At 40.7% G+C, this 13,459-nt stretch overlaps 1 protein-coding gene across 5 annotated transcripts in view; it reads right to left on the bottom strand.

Annotated features, from left to right (window-relative positions):
• Positions 1 to 85: 85 nt before the first annotated feature.
• The window catches only part of sh2b3 (SH2B adaptor protein 3), a 53,401-nt gene continuing 40,027 nt past the window's right edge, over positions 86 to 13,459 (bottom strand). For all 5 annotated transcript variants that reach the window (XM_061038671.1, XM_061038673.1, XM_061038672.1 and 2 more), the window contains 6 exons: positions 8,977 to 9,078; positions 7,874 to 7,962; positions 5,113 to 5,204; positions 4,689 to 4,903; positions 4,145 to 4,322; positions 86 to 3,638 (listed from right to left, as the gene is read on the bottom strand). In XM_061038671.1, the coding sequence (XP_060894654.1) occupies positions 3,298 to 3,638; positions 4,145 to 4,322; positions 4,689 to 4,903; positions 5,113 to 5,204; positions 7,874 to 7,962; positions 8,977 to 9,078 (1,017 nt within the window). In that variant the 3' untranslated portion in view covers positions 86 to 3,297. The remainder of the gene's footprint in view (positions 3,639 to 4,144; positions 4,323 to 4,688; positions 4,904 to 5,112; positions 5,205 to 7,873; positions 7,963 to 8,976; positions 9,079 to 13,459) is intronic.

The raw sequence follows: 13,459 nt of genomic DNA, 5'->3' as shown, positions 1-13,459 counted from the left end.
AACTTTCTCTTCATCCATCACCTGAAATGTGAACACATGCTGCTGCTCCAAGACTTCAGAGACATCACAAACTGATCAGGTCACCTTTTTTTTTTTTGGTTAGGTTTATTTTACAAAAAGTCAAATATACAGTTGATATATATTTCATATAATTTAGATGCTTATTACTGAAAGGGATGCAAACACATGGACAGGTTTTAAAGCTCTTGTTGATTTCATTGGCTGTCGAGGGGATGCTGCGTTGAACTGGAATGTTTACAGTGCTAAAAGTTAACAAACAGGATGAACAGTATTAAGAACACATTACATTCATCAACTGGACATTTCTAAATCAAATATATCACTGGGGGGAGGGGGATAGCTGGAGTGGATTCTGAGGATTAAAGACACCTGAGGTACGCCTGAGGCAGTTCTCGAGCATGAGCTGGATTGCTAAACATTTGGAGAGAACCATGGAAACTAAGACATAAAGCAATTTGAAAAATGTGCTAGACCGGGCTTTAAAATTAGCTTTTTTTTCTGGGAACTTTGACATTCGTCAAATATATTTTCTTCAGTTTATGAGCAGGTGCATACATTGAATACTTAATAATTCATCTTATCGTTCCCTACACACACAACAAGGTGTAAAGCACTGCGCATCTGATATTGCACTACACCACATCACACCCTGACCTTTTGAAAAGGGGAAAAGCAACAGCAGCTTTCTGGCAAAGGCACAGTCCTTCTCCCTAACAAGAAAATAAATCAGCAATGAGAGGGGGACCGAGAGTCCAACTAGTCATTTTACCGTTACTTTCCTTCAGCAGAAATGAGACAGAGGTGTCTGGGGATTTTTTTTAAAGACTCAGGTTTTTAAAGGCAGGAAGATCAACCGTACTTTTGCCAAAAACATCTTTGTTTTTGTTCCCCTTGCAAACACTTGAGCAATGTCAGTCATCATCATGAAGATACATAAAAGAGAACTACTCAACCATTGTAAAAATGTTCCTTTGGTACACAAAGCTGACTTATTGCATAACAAGAGAAGTAATCACAGCCGACTTACTCTGGTCATGTTCATGAGGAAGTAAGTAATGTTTCTTAATAAGAACAGGAAACAATGGTCATAAAGGAGGCAGACACAATCAGATCAAAACCCTTCATGAAGCACAGACGGTCAATCTTAAATCAACGGCTAAAGTCAGTGTGAAAGCAAGGTCAGAAGACGAACACCCCAGTCCTAGCACACTGCCCATAGCAGTGAAGGTTGAAACTCAATTACAGAAAATTGGTCATCGGTGCATGTTAGAAACTGCTGCTTTGATTTGTAGAAAAGATCCACTGTTTAATGAGATGCTCTTAGTTTACTGTAAGGAGAGACGAGGGTGGTGTCATTTTGGGTCACTAATGAGCTCTTTGAGAGGTTTCTGACAGATTATGGGCGAGAGAAAACACTCCACCCACTGGTCACTGAATCAAAACAGCTTGCTTTTTTTTTTTTTTTTTAAAGATGTATTTCTGTATTCAACCTTTGATACAAATTTAGCTCTGGATAAAAAAGTAACACCTGAGTTGGGTGTTGTTGCTCTGTTATAGTCAGTGCAGCTTTAAACCGATGGTTTAATCCTATCTCAGAAGGAACCTCAAACTGTTGATGGATTCAGTTGAAGGGCAACAAAACATAAAGAGCAAAGCTGCTCCCTCGCATCTGCTCCCTCATAACGCCTCTAGTTCAAAATGAAGTTCAACAGAAAAGAATGAATGCTACTGTTTGAGTGTTTAGAAGAGCTGGAGACGAGGTGGAGGTCCCTGAGTCGCCCGACGGAGTTAGAAAATGTTCAAAAGTTTACAAAAAAAGGCACTCGTGTATCAGGAGTTACACTGCGTCTTGGTCTACTCTTAAGAGCCCTTTAAAGGATCTAACGATGCGTTATAAAGCCATAACAATGCCGTACATTTTAACCCTGCATCTTTTTATATCTTTACGAGAGAGTCGAAACAACTGACTGAACAAATGGACTTAGATCACTTTGTTACTACTTTGTTGTTTTGGTGCCTTGTTTCTGCTTTACATGTACGTAATTCACTTTGGGGAAAAGTTGTTATAATATTATTTTCATCCATCCATTTTTCAGACTATCATTCAGGATTGCGGGGTTTTGATGTATGATATATTACATCAATTTTCTTTGAGTTTACGGCAGAGATTATTTGCGTGTAAACCTTTAATCTACCTCAGAAGTTCATTTGGATGAGGTAATGCCGTCACTATAATGCTAAAAAATGAAACATGTGACACTAATAAACACACTTTAGGAAAACCCAGTGCATTCTGGGACAGAAATTCACACACGCACAGTTTTGGTTGAGTGTTGTACCGGACTGCCATCAACAGAATGCTGCTGAGAGATGACACTTTGAATCATCTCAGAGACACCATTAAAGAACATCTGCTGAGTCGTGATCCAGATCGTTCCTGTTCTGTGTGAACGTTTGAAGGAGGAGTGGCCAAACAAGACCAGTTTCTACTAACAGCTTCCCAACTGACTTTAACCAACTTTTTCACTTTCATTTTGTTTTTTTTTTTACAAAAGAACCTGTGTATAGACAAAATACACATTGTTTCCAAAGTGCACTGAAAAGCGCTGTGCACGTAAAAATATAATAATTGCAGTAAGAGAATATCTACTAGAGTGCGTCCCACTCTAAAATAGAGTGCGTTTTCATTTGTGTTTGTACAAAAAGGTGGGAGTGTGCTCCACACAGAGGCCTGTGTGTGAAGAGTAAATGACTTATAAATATTTGAAAGGAGTACTTGATTTAACACATTTCACAGGCTGTTACCTCCCATTAGTAAAGGTGAAGTGCCAAACATGTTAAATCAAGCGCGCCTCAGAGGAATAGAAACATTTAAAAAATATTGTTTTTCTGGAGGACAGCTTCACGTGCAGCTCCTCTTCTCTTCCAGAACCTGAACATTAGAAAAACTAGCATCCTCATCATGGTCAGCACTGCTAGAAAACTCCCAAAATACATTCACTGTGGACACTCAGGCTGAAGGTTGTGACGGTCTGACACTGGTAATACACTCCTAAAGTGAGCGTGTGTTTTGAAATGCACACTAAGTCAGACTAAGCTGGTCTCGTTCGTGAGTCTGCTGCTGTGATCAGGTTGTATTTCTGCGCTCTCTGAGAGTCTCACTCGCCCACATGACGTTGGGTGCAGGTAACAAAATGTGTGTGAACTGGTGTGTGTGTGTGTGCTCATGTATGACATCTGTCAGTCAGAGGTGATAGAGGTGTGTGACTCTGTCGGTCAAATCAACATGTACTGGTTGTCTATTGCCCGCTTGCGCCCTCGATCGGGCTCCAGCTCGTAGTCTGAGTCCCGCTGAGGAAGGAGGGGGTTGGGATGGTGGCGGAGCAGGGGTCTCCTCCCCACAGACTCACTCCTTCGCAGAGGAGTGGGGGCTGAGGGTGGAGGGGCAGGGGCGGGGTTGGTGCGAGTAGACGAGCGGCTCCCCGGCTGGGATACAGAGCTGGGGCCGGAGGTGGTGCTGGGGCCGGAGCTGCGAGCGAGGCTGCAGTGGGCCAGGCTGGGCTCAGAGCTCCACCTGTGGAGGGAGAACGGGACGAGGAGAGCGCCTGACAGTTGACCTGAGGAGAGTTAAGAGGAAGAGAGTTTTGGTGAGTGCAAACAACAAAACTTAATCCTGCTTGATTTGAACATGATACATCTCCTGTAACTGTAAACAAGAGGATCATTCTGACTCGTTTTTTGGTGGTTAATACAACTGGAGATCATGAGACTGAGAACATGATTATATATACTGGAACCACAGAGGTAAATATGCATCACAGATTGCAGCTGTAGTTTTGCATGAGATGTGTTTCTGTTTAATTGTAAAGCAAATTTAGCAACATGTGAATAATTAGCATTTCCATCACTTAATTTGAGTCATTAAAGGTTTCTGGATTTGCTGACATTAAAGATGCTGTGCTCCTAGATTTCAGGAGCTACTTCAGTTATTGTCCTTGTAAATTACATGAGTTTATCGTAAACAAATGACGTCAAAACCATGTGCACCTAACCCTTTCTACAAACACTCCCACATCACTCAAGTTTGAGTTGTGCGACCAAGAGATATGACAGCGAGTCTCACCCTGTGATGGAGGGCTGGAGCCTGCTACCACGAAGCTGGACAGCGTGACGGCCCCGGCTGCTCCACACTCGAGCGGGATGGGGAAGAGGCGGAAGTGACTGAGCATGTCTATGACAGAGGGGAAGCGCAGGTGCTGAACTCTGCACTGACCCCACTCTGTTAGAGAGAGGCGCAGGTGCTGCAGACACGCAGTGACAGATGGAGGAAAAAAAGAAACATCACGATAAGTGAGATTTTCACAGCCTATAATGCACCCTCCATCTCGTTCCTCCTGCGGTCACTGATATGGTTTGTTTCTTTGCCACTAGCAGTATGTTACATGTTCCCTCGTTGAGCTTTTACCGCTGTGGTTTAGTTTATTTCAATTCAAACTACAAAATACAAAAATAAACACATCTATAAAAACACATTTGTTGGTATGGGAGAAAGTTAAGTCAGAAAAGGTTTGATGTAAGCAGGTGAAACTTTGGGAACAGGGTTCATCAGTATTACTACATTTTTGGTTGAACTGAAACAGGCCAGCTTCAGACATTGAGATTCATACCTTTGCTTTTCCCTGGTAGTTAAAAGTGAGCACGTAGTCTCCTCTTCTCGTCTCACTCTGTCGGACCAGAAACACTCCGTGGCCCTCTGGTCCAGAGCTCTGAACCAGGTGGGCTGCCTTGACTCTGGAGATGGGCCCGTGGAACCAGGGGTAGGAGAACAGGAAGTGATCGCTCTTCTGGACAACCTGCTCCGGCAGGGCAAAGGTGACGGGGCCTGGGGGGGGGGGAATCAATGGAACTGTTGTTTAATATACTTAAATCTAAGAGCGAGGCTTATCAAAGTGTTTTCTATCAAAGCACAAAGGCTCTGCAAGAAGACTGAATCCCAGAACAGGATCGTTTTAGGAGGATCTTTTTAATGAACACAACTATCCTTAAAAGATGTGTGTCAAAAGTTATTTTACACTAACACACAGCACTCACTGTGACTTCCCAACTCGGAGCTCCCTCTGTGATTGGCTGGACTAGAGCTGTCAACTGGAGAGGGGAGGGGCTCCAGATCCACACTGCCTGGCCTGAAGGACAAGAACAGATTCACAGTACATGTATGGTATTCTCATCACGGAGCACCTGAGGAGGAAAATAGGTCAAGTGCAAAATGACTTCATGAAGTTTTTTTTTTGTAGTTTCGTATTTCATTATATATCTTATCTTATATCTTATATATCTATCTAAAAAGTTCACTCCTGCCTGTGTTTAAAGATCAACATGTTGATTTTTTGTTTTGTGGTTCGGAAATCTTTGAGATACTAAACCACAGCGGAGATAAAGTGTACCTACACCAGTGACTGACAAGATGAACATGATGATGATTCACTGATGTTTAATGCTACTTATCACACGTTTTTTACACCAGCACGAGAGAGAGCAGCACAGATCAGGGGAGAAGGAAGAAGAGATGTGTGTGTGCGTGTGCGTGTGCGTGTGCGTGTGTGCGAGTGTGTGTGTGTGTGTGTGCGTGTGTGTGTGTGTGTGTGTGTGTGTGTGTGTGTGTGTGTGTGCGCGCGTGTGTGTGTGCGTGCGAGTGTGTGTGTGTTAGTGGTGGGCTGAGTCTAGTGAACACGGAGGAAACAGCAGGCTGAGGCACGAAGACACTGAGCGCAGACAGGATGTGAGTCCAGTTCACCAGTTCACATCTGAACTAAAACTTACGGTTCTTCTGTTTTACTGCCCGCAATTGCGCGCACACACACACACACACACACACACACACACACACACACACACACACAACATTCACACGTACACATAGTTAAACGGGACGTACAGACAGTATGTGTGCGTACATGCACAGATGAGAAAGGGAAGGTTGAAGAGGGAAGCTGGAGCAAATCCTGCCAAAATGCTGACTTGAGTTTGCAGCTCTGTGAATAACAGGAAGACAGGTCTCTTTCTGTTCTCCTCACTCTGTGTCGCTTCTTATTTCTTTGTGAGATATTTTACTCAAGAAATTAAGGACAGTTTGCAAAGTTGGAAATTTCAGCCCATCAGCACACCTTCCAGGATGTTTGAAATAAAGAAGGGAAAATGTAGTCATACCTTTTTCTACATAGGGACTCACCTAAACACTACTTTAAAGCAGAAATGCTCAGCCATGACTGTTGACTGCTTACTCCACTTCTGATTTGTCTAATAAGAAAGACCTTTGACAATGGACATTTTACAAAAGTCTAAACTTTATTGTTCTTACAGGAGAATCTTTAAGAGGAATTTAATACTTGTTGATGTGGGAGACAAGCCTGTTTGTCTGAATAAACACCAAGTTACTCCAACATCACTTCGACTCGGCTTCTTCACTGAACTGCTGACTGACTCGCAATGTGTGTGTGGGTGTGTGTGTGTGTGTGTGTGTGTGTGTGTGTGTGTGTGTGTGTGTGAGTTAGAGCATTCCAGACATCTGCAGAAATCAGAAAGGTCCTGAGATTCTCCCAAGTCGGAGAGACCTCCCCCACACTTCCTCTCACAACTGACACACATTTACACACGTGCACAATACACACATACACACACACACACACACACACACACACACACACACACACACACACACACACACACACACACACACGCTTCTACTTTGATACAAAGGGTCAAACTTATAAAAGCCTTTTCATACACTGTACACAAAACTTTTTATTTACTCTTTTATTTCTCTGTATTGATAGACAGAAAACTCAGACTCATTACTTTAAGCATTGTATTACTAAAACATTTTTTAATATAAAGATTGGTTTCAAATACTTTACTGAGCAGAACATTACTTTGCTAGATCTCAAAGTTCTAACATTTTCATGACCTCTTATGTGCATATTTTCCTTTTTGTGGACTTGGATCTCAGACTTGTATTTCTTATATGACATTGTTAAATTGAGCAAGTGTCACCTTTCTAAATTAGTGTTTACTTCATTCATTGGCATTTTTTCGTCCTATCTGCCAAAGAGGAATTGATAGTGTCAGACCTGCCACCACCTTCTTATCGATGACTTTTATTATATTCTTTACTTAAAACTGAGGTCGAGTTGAGATGGGCAAGAAGGTAAGGGAGGCAGAGAGGAACAATGATATTAAATAAAGTATAGAGTATTCATCTTAAACTACTGCACTAACTAGAACACCCCCACAGCTCTCTAAGTTTACGTTTCACTCTGAATGCCACTAACAGAAGAGTTCAAATCCATTACATGCTTACTTTTATTGCTCAACTCTCAGGCCTTCTTCCTCCTCACCAGATGTGTTACCTCTAAAAAGGTTATGTGTAAATATTAAGTTGACGAACGAGCTTGATGAATGATTATATCCAGGAATATTCCAAATATAACAATCCCCAAACCTGCTCCGGTCTGTAGCGCCCTCGATCAGGTATGTTTGCACGTGTAAACACATAACTCAGCACAAGTAAACATCCAGCACACCCACAAACACTCAAAAACAGCCAAAGTCCAAGTGTGAAATATTTCCACTCAGAAACTCAAGGAAACATGCAGCATGAATAGACAGATGAAGGACGCTGAAGGCTCCTGTTACATAATCGGTGTTTGTTTCTCTGTATGTGTGTTAGGGATCAAGGTGGCCTCCTAGGGTTGATGGAAACATTTTACATTTCATGACTGAATTCCTTAATTGGACTCAGATATATGATGCTGAGAATTGAGTTATAAAGAGTACTTTTAGTTGTGTTTCTCACCTGTTACTGATACATTCTTTGAGCTCTGTGGTCCAGGAGCTGACCTGCTGGTCGTTGTCTGTCTCAAATATCAAACTACCTCGATTAACCTGCAGAGACAAATTGGATTTGAAATGTACCAAGCACATATTTACTACGTTATTATAATTTACAAAGATCAGAAATAGACAACACACATTAACAGCGCAATGTTTCATTAAGGGCACATTGTTGATATTTATGCAGCAGCTCTCCTTTTTTTGTAAGTCATATAACTTCAGGTAAAGTTACATTTACTTTATTTTCATTCTATCAAACTGTCATGGATGTCATGGTGTAAAAGGTAAGACATGAAACATGTGATACACCATCCTGTGATAAGACATATTTTAAGAAATCAATAAAACTTTGAAATCTAAAGGACAGGGAGTAAAGCTTAAAACAACATGTAGTATAAAGTAAAAAAAACAATAATTCAGATTTTCAAACAGGGCTGTCAGTATGTGCTACAGCATGCTTCCCCTTTCAGAGGAGAGAGGGTTATTATGCAGAATGGTATGAACTACAATCAGAGACATGAGCCTCTTTATCTTTTGTATTCCTGTAGGTAGTTTTTGGATCAAAGTAGACTTGGACATTACAAGAAGCTCCAAATGGCTCTCTGTTTTAAACCATTCAAATGCTGTTATTGTCAATGCAATTCGAGACAGTACTAAGAACAGACATGTTTTGAATCATGACTTCTTCAGGGTGTTGAACTGATCATGCATTTTGGTAACATGATAGTAGACGGTGAGAAGTGATTGAAGAAGTGAAATCCAACGTAAAAGCTTTAATCAAAGTATCCCATCTTTAATCCCTACAGGTGTTTGAACTGTTGAAAACTCATGAGACAAAGTTTATTGGATTTTATCTTCAAGTCTAAACCAACGAGGTCTAAATCCGGCTATTTGTGAAGTTTTGTTATGAAATGATATGACACAATGATTGTCCTGTTTCCGCTTCATGTTGAATGGAGGTTGGAGATCTAAGAAATGTGGATGTAAACAATCCAGCGGGCAGAGTCTGCAAACCACCACTGTTTCCTTTCTGATGTAATTTCTTTAGTTGAAGCCTGAACTTACCTTTAAAACAAATGTGTTTAAGTTGTCAGGCATCTCCAGACGGTTGCAACGACGGACCTCTTGGATATCTGAGCAGAAGGTTGTCAGCTTTGGACTGGAGGCCTGAGAGACAAAATGAGGAAAGGATGACTGTGAGACAGAGTAGACTTTACTCACATGAAGGATGTCATACAAAACTGAATAACTGTAAGAAAACAAGAGTAACTGAAACAAAGAATTTTAAGTTGTACTTTTTATATAATTGTTTAAAGCAATACATCACAGGGACTAAGGTGATGAGCTATCATCCTTTTTATGACTCTTTAGCTCTCTCCATAGATTTCAAAAGATGCAGACAGAAATGGCTGGTAGAAACGACCTTCTGAATTGGTAGGTGAGTAAATAACTCCAAACCCTGCACACAACAATATACTGCCTTTGTATTATTCTCTGTATTCCCAACAAATAGGACCCATATGGTACAGAGCAAGGAAAGCAGGGCAGTGTCAGTGTGAGACACACTTGTGTTCACACAGTCATGTGGAGCTCTCATGGCCATGTGCCAGAGTCAACCCCTGCAAGCAAACTGTGAATTTAAAGAAAGAACGATGACATATCACAGACTTCCTGGTGAAGATTTTAATGAGCATGCAGCAAGAAATCTGAGTTGAGACTTTTTCTGCAACAGTATCACCAGTGACCCAGACTTTTATGCTCTAATAAAACAGACATATGGAGATACTTTTTACAGGTGAGAGCTCTGTCCCCTGCTGATAAACCTGAGACCCGACTGGACATTAGAAGGAATGTGTGTACACACACGCACGCACGCACGCACGCACGCACGCACGCACGCACGCACGCACGCACACACACACACACACACACACACACACACACACACACACACACACACACACACACACACAAATCCACGCAAACAAACACACAGATGGATGGATGATTGGTTAGCCATGTGTACAGGCCTATGGCATGCTGGGTCAGAGGCCAACTCTAAAATGAGCCCTGGATGACAGAGGAGGGAAACACGAGGAACAAGAAGAGGCTTGTGTGTGCATCATGCAGGCTAAACTCCTAGATTTAGGTTAACAATCAACATAGAGTGTGAAATGTTACAACAGATGGGTGACTTGATCTTATGTTTAGTTGGTTGTGAAAGAAAGAAATCCTCCAAGTGCAATCATTTTTGTCATTTGAACAATGAACTTTGTTAATGACACCAGAAATATTTAGGTGAGTGAAGGTTACACAGACGTAAAGACAATATAAAACAAAACATGGAGCTCATTCCTACAATAATAAAAGTGTTTAAGGTATGAAGTCAGAAACAGACTAAGATGCTGTACTGGGGATGTGATATGGTTTTTCAAATATTCAAATAGTCATACATTTCCGTGCAGCTGTTTTCTCATCTTAAAAATATATATTTTTTAACCATCAACCGGGTGTAATGCGTAACTACCACCAGGTGGTGTTTGTAGCACGTCTGAAAGCTGTTTGCTAATCACAAATAATTTAACAAAAGAAGAAAGCATTAGTACAAGGGGCAGGTAAAACAGGTGTGGCGTTTTGAGATTCAGCCTCAGAGAAAAATCAACAAAAAATTAGGTCAATCGAAACTTTTGCCAGGTAAAACTAGCTCCTCACCACTTGGTCATTTTACAGCTTCTTCATTGAAAGTACTGAAAATGTGCTACAGTGTGATGTATCAGTATCTAGATGTGAAATGCCTGACTTAAGGACAGCAGATTCTGGTTATATCACTCAGCCTTTGTGGCTCCAACTTTCAAATAAACAGCACAAAGTGGAATTTAGCAAGCACCAGTTGGATCAACATCAAAAAACCCTATGGGACAAACATATGCAAGAGAGCAACACAATGAAAAAAAAAAAAGAAAGAAAGAAAGAAAAAAGGTCCAGGGGGTGAGTGGCGTGAGAGAGCAGAGGCAGTGAGAGGAAACAGACGAGACGGTGAAAGACAAGGCGCTGGGTGGGAGAAAGGGAGGGATGAAGAGGAGAAGAGGAGAGAGCAGGGAGGATGGATTCCAGGGCTTTGTGCACCGGATGAGTTTGAGTCTATGTGACAGTGTGTGAGCCTGAGGAATGTCTATGTTAATCCTACACACAAACACACACACAGAAAAACAGACAGGAACGCCGCACACATCAAATTAATAGATTAAAACCAACTCGCACACACTTGACCAATTTCCTCAGCCTGACGGTGACATGAACAAATCCAGTCACTCTGAATGGTCTTTGATTTTTTTTTTAACAGCAGTGTCTTATGTTATCATTAAAACACAATGTGAAGCACAGATGAGAGGGATGTGACTCATTCAGTGAGATCTGAGTCACTGAATGAGGAACTGACTAGACATGAACTTGCCACTGAATTGCTGCCACAGCTGAATTTCAGTCCAGGGTGTTCAGAGAGACACGTTTCTTCAGTGTTGGGTTTAAACTTTTAGGTTTTTTTCATAACTATGCCGAGACGAGCAGGAAAAGAAAAGAGAGCGAGAAATATACAAATCTGTGTTTTCTCAGAGGAAAGGTAGATGGTGTAAACTTACAGGAAAGCCAGAGACACACTTAGAAGAGAAAACTTGTTATTGAAACAGATACTGTAAGAAAAAAATGTTTCCATCAGTATGGAGTGTTCCCAATGATGAATGAAACAAAGGTTATAAAATAGAAAAAAGACAAGTGTATATTATGTTCTCTGTCTTTAAAACATTAGATGACAAATCAACCTCGGAGAAGAATCTTTTTATTGCAACACCTGGTCTTCACATGTGGATACTTAGTCTTTTTTATGTTTGTTTCATGAACCATAACGCCAAGAACAAAATGAACTTTAACATCAACTTTTGAGCCAAAATAGATGACAACAACCACAACAGATAATCTTTCCTTTTATGAAAAACTCCTTTTTACTTTAAATATTGTAATATGAATGAAGTACTTATTAACTACACAACAAATGGACCTTAATGTGTTTAACATCTTAGATTAGTTGTCTCTGGCAGTACGGATGGCGATTAGTGGTAATTTGACATATGTTTGTAAATCTCACTTTAGATGAGATCCCAACAGAATCCCTATTAACAAATTTACGTATTTGTCTTCATCTAAAAGACGAATTGATCCTGTTTTCGTTGGTTGAAGGCGTTTTTTTTTAACTTATTGTCTGCATTCAGTTGTGTTTTCTTTGCGTGGTCGTATTATCTGTGCAGCAGCAACTCAATAGAGACCAGAATATACCAGGCGTGGCTCACCCCTACTTTTTGTCAACCTTGACATATCCTCATATTTCAAGTTGATGGCTTAAAACTTTTCGCCAGCAGTTGCTAATTAACACATCTAGACGTTTACACAGCAAAATGACACATTTTTTATTTGTGTCTCTAATCGCAGATGGATGAAACTCTAAAGGTTACTCTTTTTTGTCACTTGATCTCTGGCTCTTTACCTGCTGCAGAAATCCCTCAGGTGGGTACAGTAGCCCAAAGTGAAACATATTCTTGTGTCTGTTTGAAGCCTCTTACTCATTGTATCATTTCGTCCTGATCATAAACAAAACGTAATGTAATGTGTTGTATCATAGTGTGAGTGATCCTGCAATTTCAATCCCTACTGGGTGATATAATGTTCTGGACTTTTGGTCAGACTAAACAACACATTGAAAATACTTCACCTTACACTCTAGGAAATTGTAAGTGAAAGACATGATACAAACATGTATCTATAATGAAAGCAATAGTTTCAAAAGCCATGTGTCTTAACTACACCTTTGAAGAAGAATGAAAATGTTTGTATTTCCCATCAATCAATAGAACAAAGATATGAAGAGGTTGAGTTCAATCTTCACTAACACCCTAACTACACAGGATGTGTCAAAGCTAATGAAATCTCCGTGTGTCTGTAAGTATACGAGCTGAGGGTGACTCATTTAGAGTAATTCATAGTGAGAATGTAAGCACGTTTCTGACTAAAATCATCTTTGAGGAACCATATGTGTCCGTGGAGGGGAAAAAAAAGAAGACAAAAAACAGGCAACAGATGTCTGACTAGTTGAGCAACAACATAGCAGGCCTGATTTCTGTGAATTAACTCCATCAGGGCAGCAAGTTCAAGCTCCCAGCACATTTCCTATTACTGCAACTGTGGTCTGTAATACTCCCCAGAGAAGAAACACACACGCGCACACACACACACACACACACACACACACACACACACACACACACACACACACACAGTGAAGGCCTTTCCCTCTTTGTCTTCTTGTATTTCTTATGTGCTTGTAACTTCTTTCTGAGTATTTACTTCAATAACTCAAACAAGCAATGTGTGTTTGCATGCATACACTTGTTATTGTTATTGTTTTTGTCACTTTTTAGTCCGTTAATGCAAAAAGACGTAATGGATGCAATAGGACATGAAAGAGACAAAAACAAAGAACAAAAAAACATAACGCCCA

This window comes from Labrus mixtus, chromosome 5 (assembly GCF_963584025.1).
Source record: "Labrus mixtus chromosome 5, fLabMix1.1, whole genome shotgun sequence".
NCBI lineage: Eukaryota > Metazoa > Chordata > Actinopteri > Labriformes > Labridae > Labrus > Labrus mixtus.
This window is presented reverse-complemented; position numbering and strand designations above follow the sequence as displayed.